General features: G+C 45.2%; 1 protein-coding gene across 1 annotated transcript in view; it reads left to right on the forward strand.

Annotated features, from left to right (window-relative positions):
* Positions 1 to 24,839, forward strand: part of stard13b (StAR-related lipid transfer (START) domain containing 13b) — a 636,160-nt gene that overhangs the window by 60,489 nt on the left and 550,832 nt on the right. The window contains exon 2 of the mRNA XM_038817804.1: positions 6,645 to 7,570. Within this exon, the coding sequence (XP_038673732.1) occupies positions 6,692 to 7,570 (879 nt within the window). The 5' untranslated portion in view covers positions 6,645 to 6,691. The remainder of the gene's footprint in view (positions 1 to 6,644; positions 7,571 to 24,839) is intronic.

The following is a 24,839-nucleotide window of genomic DNA, read 5'->3' on the forward strand; positions in this document are numbered from 1 at the left end:
CCCCATCGGAGGCCCCCCTCAGTGAAGGAGTGCTTTTCCCCGCCCCACAGGTCACCCCGCGACCCTTCGCACAGAGTTCCCGCTAGCAGCGGCCAGGGGTGAACGGCGCCGGCGGGACTCTGTCGTATCCGCGCAGCCGCTCGGCCCATCCGGGCCGGAGAATCGGCAGCCCTACCTGTGGCAGGCGCCGATTCTCTGCACCTCGAAGAATTGCGCGCCGGCGTCGGGGCGTCACAGCGCGGTTGTGACGATTCTCTGGCCCAGGGCTCGGAGAATCCCGCCCTACAAGTTTGGAGTAGTGATAAATGAACCCCAGAAATGCTCGGGGAATTATTAACAGGTGCTTCAGATATGACTCAAAATATTATTATGCAATTGATTGCCCAGAGGGGGCGCGAGAATACCCTTGCCCATCATCTTCCCAAACATCGGCGATAGATATGGGTCCCCCACCCTTTCCGGCAATCCTACAACTCTGAGGTTCTGCCTCCCTGACCGATTTTTAGATCATAGACTGAAGCCTTCAATCTATTATTCTCCTCTGCCACCACCGCCATTTCGGCATTCAACGACGCAAGCTGCTCACCTTGCCTAGTCAGCGCTTTCTCCACAGCCTCTAGCACCTTGCCATGCTTCTTTACTGCCTCGGCGGTCTTATCAAGTTTCACCTGGATGGGGCCCAGTGCTTCCTCAATCGATTTTCATAGACTCCCCGACACCAACTTCCATTGCGTGTCAAAGTGTTTGTCAAACTCCTTTGTGAGCACACCAGAGAGCAGGTCCGCTATTATCAGGGTGGCCATCGTCGACAACGCTGCCGCTGCCATTTTCTCTGATGATGAACTGCATGAAACCTCCTAGTCTGCTGAAGAATGATCTTCCGTGGGTCTTTTGTTTCCTTTTCTTTTTGGCATGTGTTCTGTGCAGGAACCCTTTATTGCCAATCCAGAATGCTTTCCTACAAAAATATCCCGACATATCAGGCAAAAATGCCTAAAGAACACGGATCCTGGTTGGAGCTACATAGTGAATGACCACCCCTCACATGCCGCCACTGGAAATCCCGGCAGAAAAGGTACTCAAAAAAGTTTGCGCTTTGAAAGATCTCTGAGGAGCTAATATGTGCCCCAGGAACAACATAATGAGTTAAAAAGAAAATTGAATGCTACTTAAGAAAAGGCTATATTGGAGCTATCAGTAGCACCAAAGCAATGCAATGAAGTACAAAGTGAGAAGGCAAGAGTTGATCACGAAAATGAACAGTTGAAAGAACAGCTAATTGTCCTTCAAGATCAAATTCAAAAACAATGCATAACGCGACAGTAGCTTGAAGAAATGAAGGCTGCTTTGGACAACAGAATGGAAAAACAGCAGAACAAAGTTAAGGACACTCTGATGAAATACAATAAAACTAAAAAAATCAATTGGTCTTCACAAAGGAATGATCTTCACACACTCTGGTCGCAGTTTGCTCCTCTGGAAAATTACGAAGAGAAACAAAATGTTCAATGTCACTCTGAATAAACTGAAGAAACAGTTGACAGTGAAGACGTAGCAACGTTCAATATTCCAGGAGAGTAGAAGAAAGAGAATGCAGAGCTGAAAACAAATGTTTGGATATTTGGAAAGAAACATGAGAAAACATTATAGTCGGGATTCTCTGCTTCCCCAGCCGTGTGTTTCTCAGCGACAATCTGCTCGCTGGCTGCAGATCCTATCTTCCCGCTGCTTGTCAATGAGATTTCCCATTCAAACCACCCCACAATGCCGGGAGATTCATGGGAGGGGCTGCGCTGCTGGCAGGAAAAATGAATCGCAACGACCAGAGAATTCCAGCCTAAATATCCAAAGAAATATAGTAAATGAATGGAAACCAATTTTGTTAATGCTGGATCAGCATGTGGAAAAAGTGATGAAGTAAAACGCAAACGGCAAACTGCTAAATGAAAGACTGCAGAAGGAAAAGGAAAACATGAAGAATTCTTCTGTAAGTAGCAACAAAAAGTAGAAATTTGTGGCTCCAATTCCACAGTGTATGTAGAATACTTCATTGAAAGCGAAGATGAACATGGATATTGTTAGTTAGAAGAACCAGCTGAATGAAAGGAAGGAGGAATCAAAATGAAACGCTGCAGAGCTTTCCAAGCTGCGAGCGGATACTGAAGCTATGAGAAGCATGATGACAGAACTGAAACAAGTTGAGACTTCACCAGAGACAGACCTGTCCTACAATGAAACCAAAGTAAAGGACAAGGATAAAGGATGAACTTCAAGTATCAGAAGTATATGTTAAGCATTGTGAAAAATGCCTGAAACAGGAAAAGGAATTGCTGATGTATTAGAACACTTGGCTGAATGCAGAATTCTGTTGTAACTTTGGTCCGGTCTGAAGAAGTTGAAAAATGAGATGTGCAGCATGGAAGACCAAATCCAGACTTTAAAAGCAGATAAATAAAATTGTAATAATCAGATTCAGTGAATTGAGAGCATCTAAGGAGCAGTTTGTACCCATGGGAGAAAGATTCTGAGAGGAGCTGAATGCCCAGGTGAACTTGTTACATTTGTATAAGGGTTCTGCAGATAACTCTGAAATGAAGACAACTGAACTCACCAGAGTAGTTGCTGAGCTGAATAAAGAGATTAATAGGCTTGGACAATAACTGGAAAATGAAGGAATAGACAAATATTTGGGTAAAATTGTGAAGCAAGTGGTCATGAAGGTTTAATTTTTGAAATGTCAAGTTCCAGGAAGGTCATGGTGGACCCCATGGAAAAAGAAAACTATGGGTGATATGACTGAACATGCCCTCCGGAAGGAACAAGATAAGGCCATGGTATCAGATCAAAGCTGACTGATTGGCAACAAAGAAAACCATAACATAAAGAGTGCAAGACGTGAACCACATATTGAAGCTTGGGTATTTGAAACGCTAAGTACAACAATTTCAACTCAGAAAAATTTGCCTGGAACAACAGAGATTACCACTCCTCCGGATGGTAAGAAAATGATAACTGGAAGGGTCATAGAGCCTCCAGGCCATTCGAATTTGTAAAGTCAGAGACTTCAGGTGAGAAGATGTAGCTAAAAAAATATATATTGCCATTATATTTGGGTAAGGAATTGAGGAGAGATATAGTAGAAGGGTGTTTGGGTTAGTAAGGATGAATGTCGGACTAGGGAAACAGTAGCACCCACATTAGGGTGTCGAGACTCACATGATGGTGGCTCTGTGTAGAGAAAGTCTGAGAGAAGTTGGTATGAAGATAGCAGCTCGTTAAGACTATATGTTGAAGATATATATTTAGTTGCATGCTGACAATGAACAGTTTGAGCGGGATTCTCCCGAATCCCCCGATGGTCCGACGTCGGCGTAAAAAAATGGCGCGAACCACTCCGGCGTCGGGCCAACCAGACATTGCGGAATCCTCTGCACTTCCGGGGACTAGGCCAGCGCCGGAGGGGTTGGTACCATGCCAACCGGCGCTGAAGGGCTGGCAGAGTTAGCGCATGCGCAGAACCACCAGCGTGGTTCCCCGCATGCGCAGACCGGCTGGCGTATTCTTGTGCATGCACAGGGGGGTGTCTTCTCCATGTCGGCCATGGCGGAGCCCTACAAGGGCCGGTGTGGAAGGAAAAAGTGCCACCATGGCACAGGCCCCCCTGCAGACCCGTGGGTCCCAATCGCGGGCCAGGCCACAATGGCCTCCCCCCCTCCCCCGGGGCCGGATCGCCCCGCATCCCCCCAAGAATCACACCAGCCGGCCTACCAGCCAGGTGTGGACCATGCCCATTTCACGCCGGTGGGACTGGCCAGAAACCGACGGCCTCTGCCCATCGGGGCCTGGAAAATTGCCGTGGGTGCCACTGCCAACGGCTCCCGACCAGCGTGGCGTGATCCCGCCCCCGTCTGAAAACTGGTGCCAGAGAATACAGCAGCCGTCGGAGAGGTAGGGTGGGATTCACACCGCCCGCCCCCCCCCCCCCCCCCCCCCCCCCCCCGGGATTCTCTGACCCGGCGGGGTGTCGGATAATCCTGCCCCTGTATGTTCAACCACACAGCCTCCAGTCCTCTTAGAACAATCAGTGGTAAGAATAGTTGCCCCCTATTATCCTTGAGGGTTCACAACTGACACGTCACATAAACTACACAAGACTGATGGGATTCACTTAAAGATTCTGGGCGGGATTCTCAGTCCCTTGGATACCCGAAATGTATTCCCTGATCGGACGGAGAATCAGGTGTCGAGGCAAAATCGGGATCGGTACCAGGCGCCGAAACAAATGGCATGTTCTGACCGCCTGCTAGCAGCGTGAACAAGTTCCACTCCGCACACCAGTGGAAGCATGGAAATAATTGCAAATGGTCGTAATGACCCAAGTGCATTTATTTAGCTGGCCCGACATCCTATGCTCTGCCCTCCTGTGATTCTCCGGTTCCCGTGACCAGGAATCATGTGGCCGAGGTTCTCTTATGGTCTCTACAATTGTGAACCTGACTTGGTGGACCTCGCAGTGGGCCGACAGGGCAAAAGTTTCCTCCTTGGTCCACCACAAGGTCCTCCATGCCAGGGCCATGATGGTAAAGACCATCCAAACCCATCCGCCCCCCACATCACAAATCAGCCCCGAACACCCTCCACCCCCACCCCCCCTCCGCACTGTGCAGCAGCCCCCAACCCTGGATAGCCTGGGTGCCCACCACACACGCAAGTACAGAAGTGACCCAAACCAGCCCCCCCCCACCCCTCTGGGACCCCTGTAATACGGGGAAGCCCAAAGGGACCCCTGTAATAGTGATAGCCCCCTACAGGGACCCCTGTAATAGGGAGACACCCACAGGGACCCCCTGACTAAATTGACTCCCCCCCCCCCCCAGCAACCCCTGACTAAAGGGATCCTCCCAGGATCTGACTAAGGCAATCCCCCCGCAACAGACTCCCCCTCAAGAAAAGAGACCCTTTTTTGGGAGCTATAGAGCAGTCCAGACAGGGTCTGTGGGAAGTATTTTAGCTGTAATACTTGCCTTGCAGTTCCACATGTCCATTCCTTGAAGGAGAGGAGCAGTGCCTACGTCTGGTTCCCACAGACCCACTGTCTGCAATCCATTCATGGCTTTGGAGTAGTGGTTTGTGATTGAAAGCTACTAAAAACCATCTGCAGCTTTGATCCATTCATATCCCTTCACACTTCAGTTGCCTAAATGTGATACCCCAATGTTTGTAAACATTGACCACACTAAAGAGATGAAAGTGGTGAAACCTCAATGTTTGTAAACAGGGGCCACATCAAAGAGATGAAAGTACATTAAGTGCACACCAATTACTCAAGCGTCTGATCTCTCTGCACTTAGCTCTATTTGATGTGGGGTGTGCCCCGATTACAGGGGTCCCTGTGGGGTTCCTCCTATTACAGGGGTCCATGGGGGTGCCCCTATTACAGGGGTCCCAGGGTCACCCTTTTAGAGGGGGTCATTGGGCACTAGGGCAGCTTGGCACTGCCAGTCTGGCACCCTGGCTGTGCCACCTGGACAACCTGCCGGATCAACCATAATTATTGTTCTATTCTTTTTACATGCTCCTATTATTTGTTGATTTATACCCTTTTCTACAATGTGGCTACTGTTTGGGGGTCTATATACAACACCTACCAATGTCTTCTTTCCCTTTCTGTTTTTTTACTTTCACCCAAATGGACTCTACATTATCTGAGTCTAGATCAAAACTGTCATTTAATCTATTATTAACAGTGCTACCCCAACACCTTTTCCTTTCCTCTGATTCTTCCGAAAGGTCAAGTATCCTGAATATTAATTTCCCAGTTTTGATCTCCTTGTAACCATCTATCTGTATAATCCTTTGTAAAGTAATTGCTGACCTGAGAAAACTGCTGATTGGGCAACTGGCTTCTTCCCAAGATAAGCACTCAAGGGTACACCAATTGGAGTTGTTTTAACCTTTTAACATTAAAGCTTAAGAAGATGGTTCTGCCAATGCCATTTATACTAACGGCTGTGAAGCTGAAGCATCAGTGACTACCTTGACTTCATGATGCCACATATAACAAAATGTTTAACTGAAAGCTCTTGATGTCCACACTGGGGATAATTTCCTCTTTGCACATTAGCTTTCCCTGCGTTATAATGCCCGTTTACTTTGTTACTAATAATAACCAGAGGAAAATATACCCACTTCAACCTGCAACAGCTTATCTGCATTTAACTGCAGTGTTCTGTAACATTCACTCTTCTCTGGTCAGCACAGTTTGATTACTCATCTTCTCTCCCTTTACAAAACATAAAATGTGAGTTGGTCCATAATTGCAAGTAATTCTAAAGGAATTATATCAATTTTAAAATGAAGCATTTCATTTTGGCAAGTCACAGTTACATGTTTACTATTTAGTTCTGTTATCTTAATCTAACTGAATTTATTATTTTGTTTACTGAAAGCATTAATATACCCAACACCCATAACAACCCGAAATGACATTGTTAAGTTAAAGAAAATGCCAATTTGATGATATTCTATTGTGGGTAGATGAATGACTTTCCCCGTAAATTAGAAGTAAACCCATTTTAGACAGCCCCCTCTATTAAAAATATTTCAGTGAAATTAATGCTATATTTTTTCATCTTCTTGTGTAGGTGTATGGCTGATGTGTTGACATTTGGGCTAAGACCATTGACTCTTAATGGTTTGTGCATCAACAAGACTCTTAGCAACACGGAAAGGTCAAGCAGAAAGCCCTTGGTTTAATATAAAATGCAATGCTGCTCATGGTTCCTGCACACTTGTGGATGCTTCTAATAAAGAAACTGGAATGGAATCAACATACAGTGCAAATCATCAGAAGTTACCAATTTCTGCAGCAGTCATGTGTTTGGAGGAGTTGACATATGACCCAGAAGATGAGCATTTGATTGGTTGTGAACAAGAATGGCCATACAAGATGAACAAAACTGAAAGTAATGATCCCACAGGAGATGGTGTTAAAAGTTTAGAGAATAAGAGTCCCCTCACTCTGGTCTCTGTCGAGGAACCTTTGGAATTGTGCAGGGTGTCCGAACAGCCCATTAGGAATAGAGAGCTTGATGGAGGTTGTCGATATGGAGTCTTGTTGCACCCAGCAGAATGGAATTTGGAAAGTGATGGTGAGGAGTTAGATTATGCCTCAATTCCTGAGGTAGCATCTTCCAATTCTTCTCCATATAAAAATGCAAACAATGCAGTAAGTTCACCAAGTCAGCTAAAAGTCAAAAAACTCAGATCGATTACTGCATTTCCTGACTATGGGTCTCAAACTGAACATACGCCTAACAAGATCACTGAACTCTATATCTGTGAAGCATCAGATGAGTTATATGGACCTATGCCTTCTGAAGATAATGTCACAGTGTTACCCCACAGCATGGCATATTTGATGAGAAAAAGAAAGCGTGCTGCCTGTGGAAATCAGAATAGCAGCCTTTCTAGTGAGAATACACCCTTCTGCCAACTTGGGAAACATATAGAAAAGCTTGCGATCCCTGAAAAAGACCATCCGCAGAAGCAAGAAGAAACAGAAAAAGAGGTGCGAATTACAATAAGTGCTATTGTACTTTGTTTTAAATTGTGAGCAATATCATTAATGTTGATGAATTAGAGTGTGTTTTAAAAATTATGTAAGTTGAAACGCATTAGCATGTGTCATTCTATAGAAAGGGGTGCATGGGCACAAAGCTATGCCTGAGTGAGGAGTTCAGAATTTGGTTCAGGTGCTAATTCAGGGCAGAGGGGCAGAGAGCTGCTCCTATTTCTACTTTATTTCAGCCTCCAGTGGTTGGTGAATTTCCTTCCTTGTCTTCAAACTAGGTGAGTGCAAATTCCTGTTAATTTATCTGTGTAAATGATGAACTAATTGACTAATTAAATAAATCATGTCGGACAGATATGCAGAGCTGGTGATGTACCGTGACTGCAGCATGTTGGAATCTGTGGCATGCACTGCAATCCGGGACAAATATCTGCAGAAAGTGTCTGCAGCTTATGCAACTTAGGCTCCAAGTCTGAGTTATGGACATTGTGGGTATCAGGGGAGAGTTACCGAGACATCTTTTTTCAGGAGGAGGTCACTCCCCTTAGAGTCCCCTTAGGCAGAACCTTAGAGTTGATCAATGGTCAGGGAGAGGAAGGCATGACTGCAAGTCAGGCAAGTAAGGGGAACCAGCATGGACTGATGGAGGAGCCTCAGCCTCTGCCTTTTTCCAGGAGGTATGAAGTGCTTGCTACCGCTGTCGGTTCCCGACTGCCCTGATCTCACAGTGATTTTAATCTGAGGCAGGCAAGGCATCAGACAGGCCAGCCACCATTGCCCCAATAGTGGCCCGTAATTGACTACTTAATGGGCTGGATTCTCCGGTCCCCTAGCAGTATGTTTCTTGGCGGCGCACCATTCGGGATTCACTAGTCCCGCTACTTGTCAATGGGATTTCCCATTGAAGCCACTTCACATCGCCGGGAGACCTGCGGGCAGTGGGAACAAAGAATCCCAATGACTGGAGAATTCCGGCCAATATGTTGGCCCCAAAACATAGCTGGTCAGAATAGTTGCTATGTAACCTGTGTTTTAGCCAATCAATCATGTTCTTTCCTTATTGGGTCTAGTGATTAGCTGGAGAGTAAAAAGTGAGCCCAAGCAAGAGATGCCGTGATTTGTGGTACGGTTGCCAGGACTTTGAAATTCATGGACTGAGAATAATGTGTGTTACTAGATGTCAGGTGTTGGCCACAGCTGTAGCTAACTGTAAAGCTTGTCCAGCTCTGGGGATTTAATTAGTAGTCAGAATGTGGTTTAATGAATCCCACAGCACAGATCCACAGCATGCTGATGGTACATTGTGCTTGCTCTCTCTTCCAAATTGTGTTGACCCCCAAACCACCAAATGCAATTCTTAGTGTGGAGTGTGAATTTTCACAGGACGCTGTTTCAAAAGGCACCTTCAAATTTATACGGTGGTATTTTAAAAAGTAATAAGGATAAAAGTTGAGCATGTGCTTCGGTGAACCAGTTTTATTCTTATTGCAAAGAATTAAAATGTATCAGCTATGGAATTTGTTCCACATAATCTTAATTAGTTCAATGATTTTATAAGGCTAAGATGCAATGGTTGAAAAATTCTAAGTTATAAATAACTGGGAAAAGGATATGTGACTCTGAGATGGTGTCACTGTGGATGCAATCTCAAGCATTCAGTTAGATTCATTCTCCGGATGGTGTTGTTGGAGTGTTGTCATTTCACATCACTTAAGAAATAACAATCCTCTAATCTGGATCTGTTACACATGCCAGTAATAAAGAAAACTCACAAATACTGAAGGAATTTTGTCCTTCAGATGAAAATAAATTGAAAATCTATTTAAAAGAAGGCAATAGTGATTTTCTTTTGAATGTCCAACCCACTGCAGCAAGACATATGTAAGTTATTTTCACATTGCAGCAAAAACAACTAGATATGCGCCTGCTCATGGAATGTTGTGTGGTCACTCCACCTTATGCCGTTAATTTGATGAATACAGTCAAAGGCAGTTGGATAGAGTTAATGGTCTCGGCTACATTTTTCATGATTCACTATTATAAATAGAGGAGGAAGAACTGATAAACTTATTTGTTTCATAAATGAAATTTTGCCTCAATGCAGATTGAGTCAAATCCTGCCCAAAAGTTTTCATAAAATTTAATTAGGGGCTGCCTTCTCTTAATAGTTTGCGGTTTCATTATGTTGAGGTCTGAAACTATTCGACTGCGTTATCATTATTCAGTCAACCTGAGACTTGACTTCTCCACACACGTTGGCATTCCTCTGACTGCATAACTACTCTATCCTGACCGTCACTGAGACTGTTCAGAGCATGGCTGCGAGGGAATTCTTTCTTCATACTGATGTTTAGTTAAACAAATGTGGCTGGCACAAATTATTATTTTTAGTGCACTGCATTTTCCACAACAGTTGTTTCAGTATCTTCACAGGTTTAAAATAGAAGCAAATTAACGTGCTCCAAATGCTGAGAGAATCAGAATGCTGTGTGTTGTTAGCACAAATTAGTACTTGTTCAGTTGCAGTGCATTCAGCGATGAAACATTTCCAGATCCATTGTTCATAGTGCCGTAATATACCTTCACACTGCTACACTGCTTCAGTGGTGGCTTGTTCGATTCTGTGAGTTCAAAGGAAACTTATTGAACCAAATTTAATTCAAATCACCAGAAATATTTAACAGATTGGGCCAGTAAACATATTTGGTCAGATATTTCCCAATAAATGCTGGCTTCGAAAAGAAGCAAAAGGTGGCTAGTTGTTTGAAAAGGACTGAGTCATGGAACGGTTACAGCACAGAAGAAGACCCGTTGTGTCTGTGTCATTCTCTGCAAGAGCAAATCACCGAACCCACCTTTTCCCAGTAACCCTGCAATCATTCCTTTTTGGGGAATTATCCAATACCCTTTTGAAAGCCACAATTGAATCTGCTCCCACTGCTCACTGGATCACAGTGCGATTCAGATCCTAATCACTCGCTGCATACAAAGGTTTTCCTCATGCTATCTTTGGTTCTTTTGCCATTCGCCTTAAATCAATGCCCCCCAGTTTGCTACCCTTCCACCAATAGGAACAGTTTCTCTCTGCCCACTCTATCCAGGCCCCTCATGATACTGAACACCTCTACCCAATCTCCTCTCAACCGCCTCATTTCTGGGGGAAAAGCCCCAGCTTCCTGAATCTATCCTTACAGCTGAAATCATTCATCCCTGGAACCATTTTTGTAAATCTTTCCATACTTTCTCGAATGCTTTTGCATCATTCATGAAGTCTGATGCCCAGAATTGGACGTAATTCAGATGAAGCTGAATCGGTGTTTTATAAAGGTATATGACTTGGAGGGGAATCTACAGGTGGTTAAATCCCCATATGTCTGCTTCCCTTGTTCTTCTGAGTGGTAGAGGTCATGGGTTTAGAAGAACATACATATATGAACATACAAATTGGGAACAGGAGTAGGTAACTCGACCACTCAAACCTGCTCCTAACCCTATAACCTTTCACCCTCCTGCTTACCAAGAATCTATCTATCTTTGCCTTAAAAATATTTAAAAACTCTGCTTCTACTGTCTTTTGAGGAAGAGAGTTCCAAAGACTCAGGATCCTATGAGAGAAAAAAATCCCCGTCATCTCAGTCAGGGAGAGATAGAAAAGCAGATATGTCGGCAAATCTCAAAGAAGTATAAGAACAATAGGGTAATGATAGTAGGGGATTTCAACTTCCCCAATATTATTGGGGTAGGTAGAGTGTGAAAGGCTTAGAGGGGTGGAATTTCTAAGTGCATCCAGAAGACTTTTAGAGCAGGCATGTAGAAAGTCCTACAAGAGAGACAGTAGTACTTGACCACCCAATTTTAGGGAATGAAGCCAGGAAGGCGGTAGAAGTGTCAGTGGAGGAGCATTTTGATGAAAGTGACAATAACTCAGTAAAATTTATGGTTGTATAGAAAAGGACAAAGGTACTTAATTGGGTAATATAGGGTAAGGCAAGGTCTGACCAAAGTGGACTGGGAGGAAGAAAATCCATGCTAGAGCAGTGGAAATCATTCAAAAAGGAAATAGAGAGAGTACAATGCCAACATGTTCACGTTGAGGGAAAGTGTGGGGCCAGAAGGTCCAGAGAACCTTGATGTCAAGGAAATACAGGATTATGTCATGTGAGAGTATCTTTACGAAATGGGTGTTTATCAAATAGCTGTAGTGTATGTACCTTCAAGAAATGGGTGTTTAGCAAATAGCTGCAGTGATGTTAATGTGTAAGTGGAGCTGAGCTGTGACTCTGATTTTACTTCTGTTTTGAGCAAAAAGCTGGTGTGTGTCTGTGTGTTTTAGTTTCATTTTCAGAGTGGAGAGCTGCAGTGAAAGCAAGCAGATGTGTATTGATATCTCTACAAGCTAAATAATGTTCATTTAATAATAATAATCACTTATTGTCAAACATGGGCTTCAATGAACTTACTGTGAAAAGCCCCTAGTCGCCATATCTTGGTGCCTGTTCGGGGAGGCCATTATGGGAATTGAACCGTGCTGCTGCCTTAGAACATAGAACAGTACAGCACAGAACAGGCCCTTCGGCCCTCAATGTTGTGCTGAGCCATGATCACCCTACTCAAACCCACGTATCCACCCTATACCCACAACCCAACAACCCCCCCCCTTAACCTTACTTTTATTAGGACACTACGGGCAATTTAGCATGGCCAATCCACCTAACCCGCACATCTTTGGACTGTGGGAGGAAACCGGAGCACCCGGAGGAAACTCACGCACACAGGGGGAGGACGTGCAGACTCCACACAGACAGTGACCCAGCCGGGAATCGAACCTGGGACCCTGGAGCTGTGAAGCATTTATGCTAACCACCATGCTACCCTGCTGCCCCTTGTTCTGCAATACAAATCAGCTATTTAGCCCACTGTGCTAAACCGGCCCACTTTGATTTCAAAGTAATACCTGTATCTGTAGATAATTTAAACCTGCTGTCATTCTGTAAAAAGGGTCTTTTGGAGGTATGGATGTTGTTAGGAAAGTTATGAAGGGTTACTTGTAGAATATTGTATCTTTGGGGATTATTGGTGTTGTTAAGATGTTTACTGTGTGTTTATAAAGTGTTAACTGGATTCATAAATAAACATGGTTTGCTTTTAAAGTACTTTAGATCTCTGTTGCATCACACCTGTAAAGTGGGCCCTTGTGCTCTCCATGACCACAATCTATTAAAAGTCGTGGGTCAGGTGAACTCCATGATATACTTTGGAGTTTTCTAAACCCTGGCCCATGACAAATAGATGAAGAAAAAAAGGGAAGCTTATGACAGATACAGGGGGCTGAAAACCTGTGGAGGCCCGAGAGGAATATAGAATGTCCAGGGGGTACTTCAAAAGAAATCAGGAGAGTGAAGGGGGCATTAAAAATTACTAGCAGGCAAAATAAAGGAAAATCGCAGGCGGCACAGTGGTTACCACTGCTGACTACAGCGCTGAGGACCCAGGTTCGATCTCAACCCCGGATCACTGTCTGTGTGGAGTTTTCATATTCTCCCCGTGTCTGCGTGGGTTTCAACCCCACAACCCAACGATGTGCAGGTTAGGTGGATTGGCCATTGTAAATTGCCCCTTAATTGGAAAAGAAATTATTGGGTACTCTAAATTTATTTTTTTTAAAAGCAAAAGAAAGGAAAATCCTAACGTATTTTATAAGTATATTAAGGGCAAGAGAGTAATCAGGGAAAGAGTACGGCCATTTAGGGACCAAAATGACAACTGATGTGTAGAGCTGAAAGATGTGGATTAAGTATTAACATTAATCTTTTACATTTCTGTTCACTACGGAGACGGACAATGCAGGATGGAGGGCTGTGATATAATTGAACAGATTATTATTGAGAGGGTGGAGGTGTTAGCAGTTTTATCAGGCCTACAAGTGGATAAATCCCCAGGCCTAGATGAGAGTTATCTTGCGCTGCTATGTGAGACAAGGGAGTAGATTTCAGGGTTAATTTTCAAATCTTCTCTGATCAGATGCCGGAGGACTGGAGGACAACTAAGATGGTACCATGTTATAGACATAGAAGGGCAATAGGGCAAATCCAGTTAATTCCAGACCACTGATTCGAACATCAGTGGTAGGTAACTTTTGGAAAAGATTCTGAGTGACTGAATTAATCTCCACTTGGAGAGGCAAGGATTAATCAAGAATAGTCAGCATGGCTTTATCAAGGGGAGATAATGTCGAATAAATTTGATTGAATTTTTTGAGAAGGTGTTGAGGTGTGTAGATGAGGGTAGTGCAGTTTATGTAGTCTACATGGACTTCAGTAAAGCTTTTGACAAGGTCCCACGTGGGAGACTGATCAAGAAGATAAAAAGTCCATGGGATCCAGGGCAATTTGGCAGGTTGGATCCAAAATTGGCTCAGTGGCAGGAGGTTCACGGTTGTTTATGTGACTAAACCTGTGTCCAGTGGTGTACTGCAGGGATCAGTGCTGGGTCCCTTGCTGTTTGTAGAGTACATTCTTGATCTAGATGTGAATGTGTGGTGTATCATCAATAAATTTGCAGATTACACAAACATTGGTGATGTGGTATATTGTGAGAAAGAAATCCTTAGATTACAGGGTGATATGTGGATTTAGATTTATTGTCACATGTACCGAGGGACAGTGAAAAGTATTGTTCTGCGGACAGTCCAGGCAAGTTGCTCCATACTGGCCACACATGAAAAACATAGGACAATAGATAAATACACTATGCAAATACATAGGCATCAGCTGAAGCATACGGAATTTAGTGCTGTAGAGAAGATGTGTAAAGATCAGTTCAGTCCATATGAGGGCCATTGAGGAGTCTGGTAACAGTGGGGAAGAAGCTGTTTTTGAATCTGTTGGTGCATCTTCTCAAATTTTTGTATCTTCTGCCCAATGGAAGATGCTGGAAGAGAGAATAATCCAGGTGGGAGGGGTTTTTGGGTGTGTTGCCTGCTTTCCTGAGACAGCGGGAGGTGTAGACAGTGTAGACAGAGTCAATGGATGGGAGATGGGTCCACGTGATGGACTGGTCTGTGTTCACGATTCTCTGCAGTTTCTTACGGTCTTGGGCCAAGCAGTTGCCATGCCAGGCTGTGATGCTGCCAGGTAGGATGCTTTCTATGGTGCATCTATAAAAATTGGTAAGAGTCATTGTGGATATGCCAAATTTCCTTAATTTCCTGAGGAAGTGTAGGCGTTGTTGTGCTTTCCTGGCCGTAGCGTCAATGTGGGTGGAACAGGACAGATGGTTGGTGATGTTTACACCTAGGAATTTGAAGCTGTCAACCATTTCCACCACGGCACCATTGATGCAGACAGTGGTGTGCATGATGGTTTGCTTCCTAAAATTGATGACCAGCTCCTTAGCAATGACAACAATGTCTCCCTCAATGTCAGCAAACCATTAAGAAATGGGTGTTTATCAAATAACTGCAGTGATATCAGTGTGTAAGTGGAGCTGAGCTATGACTCTGCTTTTACTTTCGTTTTGAGCAAAAAGCTGGTGTGTATCTGTGTGTTTTAGTTTTGGTTTCAGAGTGGAGAGCTGCAGTGAAAGCAAGCAGATGTGTATGGATATCTCAACAAGCTAAAGAATGTTCATTTAATAATAATAATCACTTATTGTCAAACGTAGGCTTCAATGAAGTTACTGTGAAAAGCCCCTAGTCGCCACATTCTGGCTCCTGTTCGGGAATTGAACCTGTACTGCTGGCATTGTTCGGCATTACAAGCCAGCTGTTTAGCCCACTGTGCTAATGAGCCATGTCTCTGTGAAACACAACACACAGCGGTCTCTCACTTCCCTCTGAGAGGTAAGTTTAGCGTTAAGCTCATCCAGTTTGTTTTTGATCGCTTGGACATTTTCCAGGAGTTCACTGAGGAGAGGAGACTTGAAACCATGTTGCTGTAGTCTCACCTGAAGATCGCGCATTTCCCTCGCTTCCTAGGTTGGCAGCTACTTATAGGTGGTCCTGGGATCCAATGAGAGAAGTCTAACCTTGTGGAAAGTAAATGGTTGGGTCTGGAGGGGTCTTGGGCTCTGGTTGTGATTTCAGGGTCAATGGGGGCAGGGGAGCGCGGGGGGGGTGGGGGGGTTTCTGTGAGGACGAGCCTCCCTTTTGCCATGTTCGGGTCCTTGCATGGGGTCTCTGCTGTTTTTGGCGTGTTTAAGCCATGTTTGGATCACTGGCAGGGTCTTTCTGGGTTGGGTTGGGCCGGGTCACGTAGTCGGATCGGGCGCCAGTGGTCGGGTCAGGCACTCCTGAAATCGGGCCTCATTCTACGCCTGGTCGGGCCTACTCGTCGATCCTCTTCTTTTCCTCCTTCAGGTGAGTTGGCATTCTGGGTGGGCCTCTCTGGGTTGGGCTGGGCCACATGGCTGACGGCGGGGTCGGGCACTTCGGAAGCCAGGTCAGGCGCTTCGGGAGCAGAGTCAGGAGCTTTGGAAGCCGGGTCGGATGCTATGGATGCTAGGTTGAGTTACAGCCAAGGTCAGGGTCGGCCCTCTTTGTCGGGCCTCTTCCGCTTCCAGGTCGAAGTTGGGGTCGGGTCGCTGGACGAGTCCTGCCAGGTTGGGTCGTGTCGGGAAGTCAGAGGATCTCCAGATCTGTACGTAAACGTAAAACAACATGGCTAGAGATAACGGGCGGGATTCTCCCGAATCCCCCGATGGCCTGACGCCGGCGTAAAGAAATGGCGCGAACCATTCCGGCGTCGTGCTAACCGGAAGTTGTGGAATCCTCCACACTTCCAGGGGCTAGGCCGGCACTGGAGGGGTTGGCTCCGCGCCAACCGGCGCCGAAGGGCTGGTGTGAGCTAGCGCATGCGCAGAACCGCGGGCGTGGTTCCGCGCATGCACAGACCGGCTGGCGTATTCTTGCGCATGAGCAGGTGTGTGTCTTCTCTGCGCCGGCCATGGCGGAGTCCTACAGAGACCGGCACGAAAGGAATGGGTGCCCCCACGGTACAGGCCTGCCTGCAGATCGGTGGACCCCGATCCCAGGCCAGGCCGCCGCAAGGACCCGCGAGGACCGCACCAATCGGCCTACCAGCCAGGTCCTGCCATGTGGGACCATATCCATTTCACGCCGGCGGAACTGGCCACTCGGCGCATCGGGGCTTGGAGAATTGCCGGGGGGGGGGGGGGGGGGGGCGCTACCAACGGCCCCCGACCAGCGTGGCATGATCCACGCCCCCACCTGAAAACCAGCGCCGGAGAATACAGCAGTCGGCGTCGGAGCAGAGGGGCGGGATTCACACCGCCCGCGGGATTCTCCGACCCGGCGGGGGGTCGGAGAATCCCGCTCTATATTTGTGTTTGAAATAAGATTTAAAAGGTTAGAATGGTTCTAAGTGATACAGAAAGAGGGTCTGTGCGGGAGAGTTTGCAGAGTGTTGCCACGCTCTAGTGCATCTTGAAATTTTTGTTAAAATAGTTTGTTAAAACCGGAGAATCGCGGGAGCGGCGTCCATCGGATTCCGGTGGCAATGTCCATTCTCCACCCCCACGCCAATCGCGATTTTGGCGCGGAGGCTCGGAGAATCTCCCCCAGGGTTCCTGCCAGTGGTGGGGTAGGGGGAACCGACAAAGCTGGAACAAAATTCCCCAAACCAAGTGTGAAAGCATTAAAGCTAATGGGCGGGATTCTCCGCCGGCGGGATGCTCCGCTTTGCCGGTGCCTGGGGGTTTCCCGACGGTGTGGGGCGTCCCCACAATGGGGAACTCCATTGACTGGCCGGTGTAACGGAGAATCCCGCTGCCGTGGTGAGGCAGAAATGTGGCGTGCCGGAACAGAGCATCCTACCCCCTGTCTCTGGTTGCCTAACTTCATTTTTGCATCACACTTATCTAAGTTCAGAAATCCGAGGTGGAGGTTCAAGATTCAAGCCTTTGAGAACCCAAATAAGAATTGGAGTACTGTTTCACCACCTAAAAGTATGTACATTATTAGCACAGAGCAATGGCAAACTTCCCATTGCTTGTCATTCAAAATCCATTAAGCTTTGATTTGAAGGGCTCTGGCTTGTAAGGGTATTTGGAGCTGAGTGAGAAGAATGCCTCCCTCCACCCCACCCCAATCCCCCCAATCCATCCCTGCAGTGACAGGTCTACCCTTCCACATACTACTAATGACCTAGGCTGTCTAGATAATCACAGTGGAGTGCTGCAAACCTGTCTTCCTCAATTAGTTTGACCTCTTTCCAATCATGGGATAAATTATTTCAATTAGTTTGCTGAATTACGGTTATGAGCAAATGAATTGTGTTTTTGCTGCAGGGGGGAGATATGAAATTGCATTCAGCAACAGCACAAGAGACAGACACAACATAAAAAGGGGTATGGTACTTGTTCTCAACACTTCCTTCTTCCTATGTATATATTTTAACAAAAATAACTTCAGTGTTTACCTATTTAAATTTTCTTGGCCCTCTTCTAGTTTTATTGGCAGGAGAATTCAAAACAAAATGTGATTTGGAGAAGGTAAAGAACTGTACAGAATTGATGTGCTGCTGATGAGTACTTTCACGTCATCAATTCAATTACAGGAACATTGGCTGCAAAAGCAAAAATGAAGTGATGAAGCTGTGTTAATTGGCAACAGTGTACATGCCTGTTTTGTACAAACAAATATTGCAGGGCTTTGAAGCTTTTATCAAAGCTTTACTAAAGTATTTTGCTGATGAATACATCCAAGAAAAATGTTAATGTTAATGAAACTTTTCATTAGGTGAACATTGATATGAATTTATTTAATCCGACTCTATTATTTTTGACTAGACACTAGACACAAACATATTTAATCACATATTTTGTTCTTTGTTTCTAAGAAGAGTACAGTTGGGGTCCATTTCAAAAATGGCACATATAAAGTTCTGAATTGTGGGCTAAACCTGAATTTAGCTACAATGTTTCCAGGGCTTGAAAAGATTTAATCCCACACACAACGTTCATGTCACAATGCCTTACTGAACTTTATGGGAGTGTACTATTCTGCTAACTGAGCAATATCCTGTCACCATTTAGAATACTGTCATGGTCACGGTACATGTGCAACGTCACACATTGTTATAATATAGGTGCTGTTTGATGCCACCGTATATTGTGTAATGGGTTCTTTAGATGTCTCAATGAGGAGAGCTTGAGATTTGTATGTTTAAACATGAACTGTTTATTGCTCGTAGTCTTTTACCATGTGTCTCTGTACATCATGCCTATTCTCCAGTCCCACGTTAGCCCAGATTCTGATGAACCCCCTGAGGCTGACAGATTTAGATCCAGTGCTCCTCTGATCAAAGATGGAACACCAATGGGAAATCAGTCAATTGGTTTGGCATCAAGATACCTCTGAGGAGGGAACACTGCTGAGTGATTAATGTGTGGGGAGTGGGAATTTTCTTTTAACAAGTCCCCTTGAGGAGAAGCACATGTCGGTAACATATCACTGCAATTTGATTGTCCCAAACGCAAATCCCTTGATTTGAGAAACCTGAATCACATGGTCCGCAGTTTGGATATGGAACTTCAGAGGTGCCAAAGGATCCTTGTGAAGGGAATAACAATGTTCTTGAAATCTATAAATGACGTACTTGGTGAAAATCAACATAATGCTCTGTTCACCAATGTCAACTTTGAGCTGAAATCAGCTCTGAAAAGACCTAATAAGCCTGATCTCAGCAAGAGATACACATACCTGTGGAAAATGTGTGTAAAGGCAACACAGTAGTTGTTCAGAGATGTCCAGCAGGCTGTGAAAGAAAAGGACAGGGGAGACTGTGGAGCAGTGGTAACGTCACTGGATTGATAATCTAGAGGCCAAGATAATGCTCTGGAGACATGTGTTCAAACCCCACCATGGCAGCTGGTGGAATTTAATATTTGGGGTGGCATGGTGGCACAGTGGATAGCACTGCTGCCCTACAGTACCAGGTACCCGGGTTTAATTCCAGCCTTCGGTGACTGTGTAGAGTTTGCAGGTTCTCCCCCGTGTCTGTGTGGATTTCCTCCCATTGTCCAAAGATGTGCAGTTTAGGTGGATTGACCATGCCAAATTGCCCTTCAGTGTCCAGGAATGTACAGTTTAAGTTACGGGTTTACGGGGATAGGCGGGGATGTGGACCTGGGTAGTGGGCTCTTTTAGAGGGTCGGAGCAGAATTGATGGGCTGAATGGCCTTCTTCTGCATTGTAGGGATTCTATGATTCTAAAAGAAAGCAGGTGTGATGAGAAACTGCACTCAGTTTAGAGAAAGCTACAATCAATATGTCCTATGACAGGCAGTGAAAGTAGGCTTTTTCCTCATCAGAAATACCAGGATACTGTCTAGTTGCCATCCAAAGGGAAAGTACCTCAGTCTTTTTTGGGAATCAAGTACCACCTCAACCACCCATAGTACCTGCAGAACAGGCACGGATCGGGACAAGACTCTCAATGCATAAGTAGGGGAAACTGCTCGTCACCCATCAGCTGTCAGACAGATGTCATTGAGCCAGATTAGGAAACATTTCAGCCTCAACACCCTGTACTGATGCATCACAAGTAAGTGAAAGTGTGCAGGCTTTTTTTACTACTGCAACTGAAATTGAGCATATCGGAGGTCAATTGAGCAGCAATAAAGGTGTTAAGGAAGCTTAACATCGGTTCAAACCATCTTGAACATTGTTTCTGGTTAGGGATTGGAATTTGAATTTAATTCCCCAACTAGGCAATTTTTATACCTCAGTCATACTCAATTGAGCAGTGACGAGATTAAAGCCGCTGACGAGTATTTTTCAGACTAAGTGTGATTGAAAAGACAATGCCCAAGCATAGAGACTCTAGTTGAGATTTTCCAGCCGTTCAAGCCGGCGGGATCTTCTGGTGCCTCAGACAGCCACCCACCCCGGTCTCGGGGTTCCCAGTGGCAAAGGGTGCTTTCAACGAGAAACCCCATTGACAATGGCGAGACCAGAAGACTCTGCCGGTGGCCAATGGCTTGGTGAATCCCACCCAATGTCTCAAATATTAACAGAAGTAGGATGATGGCTATCACATGGTTCTAGCTCTAGCAAATCTCAAATGGGCACTTTTGACATTGCTGTACAATCTTCATCAAGTCCTGTATTATGGACTCAATCAACATCAAAGATGCACACTAAATGCTACCAGTTGGCAGACAACATAGCGAAACCTAAAATTCAGGTTTGACAGTGTAGAGCGTTACCAAATGGGTTGAGCTCAGGACTGGGTGTTTTCACAAAATTGTTGAAACCACCATTTGCAACCATAGGACCGATGGTCATATTGTTGTGGTATATATAGATGATACCTCACAAAACAGGGAACAAAATTGAAGCCAGAGAAACTGCCTAAATATATCTGACCAAGGTTTTGTTTCATATGCGCACAAATAGGGGCGGGATTCTCCGCTAGCCGACGCCGAAATCGGGAAATGTGATTGGGCGGAGAATAGCTTCCGGCACTAAAATCGCGGCAGGCGGCGATTTGATGCCAAATCGCGATTCTTCACCATCTCGAAAACGGAGTCAATGTGTTTCATTCCGCACGTACAATAGACAGAGTTTGCACAGAGTATTCTCCAGGGCCTCCATGATTCTCCGCCTCCGATAGGGCCGATTCCCGACAGCGCGGTTCACTTGTGCTTTTAAAAATCGTGAAGCCGGCGTGTCGGCTGCTGAGGGAGAGAGAAGGAGTACGGTAGGTGTCCAACCTCGCCATAGTTTGCTGACAGTTGTACCGCTGGCCAGGGGGCTCCTGCCAGGACTGCGGGGAGTAGAGGGGTGCTGCCAGGAGGTGGGCTGTGGGGTCAGGGTGGATGGGCACAGAGAACCATTGCTACAGCCGGCAAGGCAGCAATGCAGCTGCGCACGACACTAACAGCCCACTTGGAATCTGGTTCCACAGGTCATAAAGGTGACCCCCAGGGCACCCCCCTGGGTGCCCTCTGGCCCCAGACGACCCATCAGTTATATGGGTGCACACCAGCACAATCAGAACCATTTTTTTGGCTGGGCTAAGTGTAATGTGTATGTACGGCTGCAGCTTGTCAACCTCCCGAGTGTCAATAACGGACCCGGCGAATCCCACAGTGTTTTCCATTAGAATTGATTGTGTTCCACGCGGCATTGGTGCTAGCCCCTTAATACTAGCAGAATCGGTGCACGGCGGTGCCGATTTTTATGTTGTGGAAGTCCACAGTTTCTCTATTGGCGTCAACACTTAGAAACGGAGAATCCAGCCCAGGGAATTTAACCCAGTACACAAAATTACCTTTCTGTGATTTATACTGAACTGCTCCACAATGCAAGTCGGTCTCGCTGAAGCAAAATCAATGTAATTATGTTTTCTCTGCACATATTTGTTGGCCTCTTCATCGCCATCAATATGATCTGTTTCCTCTGTGATTGGTAATTTAGTGGCTGCTTTCTCTGTAAAATAAGGGCTATTGCATTACAGCAAGATTGGAAATGAAAAAGCATGGGCTTTGAAAGGAAACAAAAGGCAAATGATTTTTTCACCTGCAACTCACAATGATGTAACTTGGTGGCTTGACAATGTGTCAGCTGCAGTCAGTAACATTGATAAGGGGATACCAACAAGCGATGCCTCAGGCTTACAATGGGCTGCATCCAATGGTACTGCACACATTGCAGGAAAGTGGAATGCTGAAAGCTGCTTTCTTTGCCCTGCAAGCATTTTGTACACTTAACAGCCAAGTATATATTGCTGTATGCAACTAAACAGCGCAACTACAGTGGCATAAATAAACATTATGGGAAGAAGAAAATCATAGGCATGTAATGAACAAGTCAAGACTTTCTGGAAATGGTGTCTGTCTAGAGACATTCAAGTCACCACAAAACATTTGCCTGGTGTCTTGAATCAAATGGCTCATGATAAATCAAGGAAATTCAATGACTAGCTTGAATAGAAGTTAGATGGGAATGTTTTCCAACAGCTGTGTAATTTGTATGGAAAGCCAGATGTGATTTTTTTCATCATGTTTAAATGCACAGGTCGAATGCTATGTTACTTGGTTACCAGAACGTGGTGCCATGGCAACAGATACCTTTACAATCACATGGTAAAGCTATTTTTTCAATGCATTTTCCCCGTTCAGCCTGATAAGTGGATGCTTACAGAAGATTGAAAGGGAGGCAGCTGATGGTTTCATGATTGCACCGAGATAGCCAACACTGCGTAGTTTACAAGGTTGTTAAATTCACCAGGACAAGAACCAATGATACTCCCAACAATGAAGCATTTGATTTCTCAACCTACTTCACCAGTATGCCTTCTGCTTTATGAATTTCTTAACCTTATGCCCCACAAGTTATCAGGAAAACCTACAAGGTGAGCACTTTTCAGCAGAAACTGCCAACATCATCCTATCTGCCTTGAGGCCATTGACGAGGAAGCAGTACAGGACTTATATCAAACAAGAATGTTTTTTTGCAGCAGATGACAAATTAATCCACTGCAAACATCTGTGAAAAATGTTTTGGAATTTTTAACCTCATTATTTCACAAACTGGGCTATAGGGCTATGAACATAACAACATCAGCTTTTTCTGTCTTTGTTGTGTTGCCAGATGGGCACACATTGGGCTCACATCCACGAGCCGTTTATTTTATGCGAGGTGTATAGAATCAGAAAGTTCATGGCCCATTGCGTCTCTGCACTTCAGGTGCATATCAAGACATCTTTTAAATGAATAGAGGGGTTCTGCCTGTACTACCCTTTCAGGCAGTGAGTTTCAGACCCCTACCACCAACTGGGTGAAAATAAATGTCTCCATCTCCCCTCTGATCCTTCATCCAATTACTTTAAATCTATGTCTCCTCATCACTGACCTCTCTGCTCAAGTAAATAGGCCCTTAACGTCCACTCTCGGCAAGCCTCTGACAATTTTGTACATTTCAATCAATTTAACTCTTAGCTCCTCTGTTCCAAAGTAAACATTCCCAGCCTATCTACTCTTTCTTCATAGCTGTAATTTCCCAGTCCTGGCAACATCCTCATAACCTCAAACCACTCGTGCCAAGATTTTGTTTTCCCATTCATTCATGGAATGTGGGTGTCACTGGCTAGGCTAGTATTTATTGCCATTCCAAATTGCCCTTGGGAAGGTGGTGGTGAGCTGCCTTTTTGAACCGCTGCTGTCCATGTGGTGTAGGTACACCCACAGTCCCATGTGTCTGCTGTCCTTGGCCTTCTAGATGATAGTGATCATAGGTTTGGAAGGTACTGCTGTTACTGCTGAAGGAAGCTTTGCGAGTTCCTGCAGTGCATCTTGTAGCTGGTACACATTGCTGCAACTGTATATCAGCGGTGGCATGAGTGAGTGGATGGGGTGCCAATCAAGCGTGTTGTTTTGTGCTGTGTGGTGTTGAGCTTCTCGAGTGTTATATGGCTAGCTCGGTTCAGTTTCTGGCCAATGTTAACCCCCAGGATGCTGGAAGATTCAGCGATGGCAATGCCATTGAATTTGGATTGGATTTGTTTATTGTCATGTGTACCGAGGTACAGTGAAAAGTATTTTTCTGTGAGCAGCTCAACAGATCATTAAGTACATGGGAAGAAAAGGGAATTTAAAAAAATACATAATAGGGCAACACAAGATATTCAATGTAACTACATAAGCACTGGCATCGGATGAAGCATACAGGGGTGTAGTGTTAATGAGGTCAGTCCATAAGAGTGTTATTTAGGAGTCTGGTAGCAGCGGGGAAGAAGCTGTTTTTGAGTCTGTTCGTGCGTGTTCTCAGACTTCTGTATCTCCTGCCCGATGGAAGAATGTCAACGGGCAATGGTTAGATTCTCTCTTGTTGGAGATGGTTATTGCATGGCACCTAGGTTACTTGCCACTTGCCAGCCCAAGCCTGGATATTGTTCAGGTCTTGCTGCATTTGGGCATGGACTGCTTCAGTATCAGAGGAGTTGTGAATGATGCTGAACGGTACAATTATCAGCAAACATCCACTCTTCTGATTTTATGATGGAAGGAAGATCATTGGTGAAGCCGCTTGTAGTAATCCACGGGAGGCAGGAGTTCCGTCACCACACCAATATTTATTTACAATAACGATATTACAGGAGCAGCTACAAACAGTGCTGCTAGCAGTCCAGTCAACTTAAGACTGGCTCACAAAGTCTACACAGGTGCTTATATGGGCCCCCTCAATGAGCTATCATTGCGGGAGCTCATACTCCAATTGGCCAACCAATAAAGCCAATTGGC

This window comes from Scyliorhinus canicula, chromosome 14 (genome assembly GCF_902713615.1).
Source record: "Scyliorhinus canicula chromosome 14, sScyCan1.1, whole genome shotgun sequence".
NCBI classification, from domain to species: domain Eukaryota; kingdom Metazoa; phylum Chordata; class Chondrichthyes; order Carcharhiniformes; family Scyliorhinidae; genus Scyliorhinus; species Scyliorhinus canicula.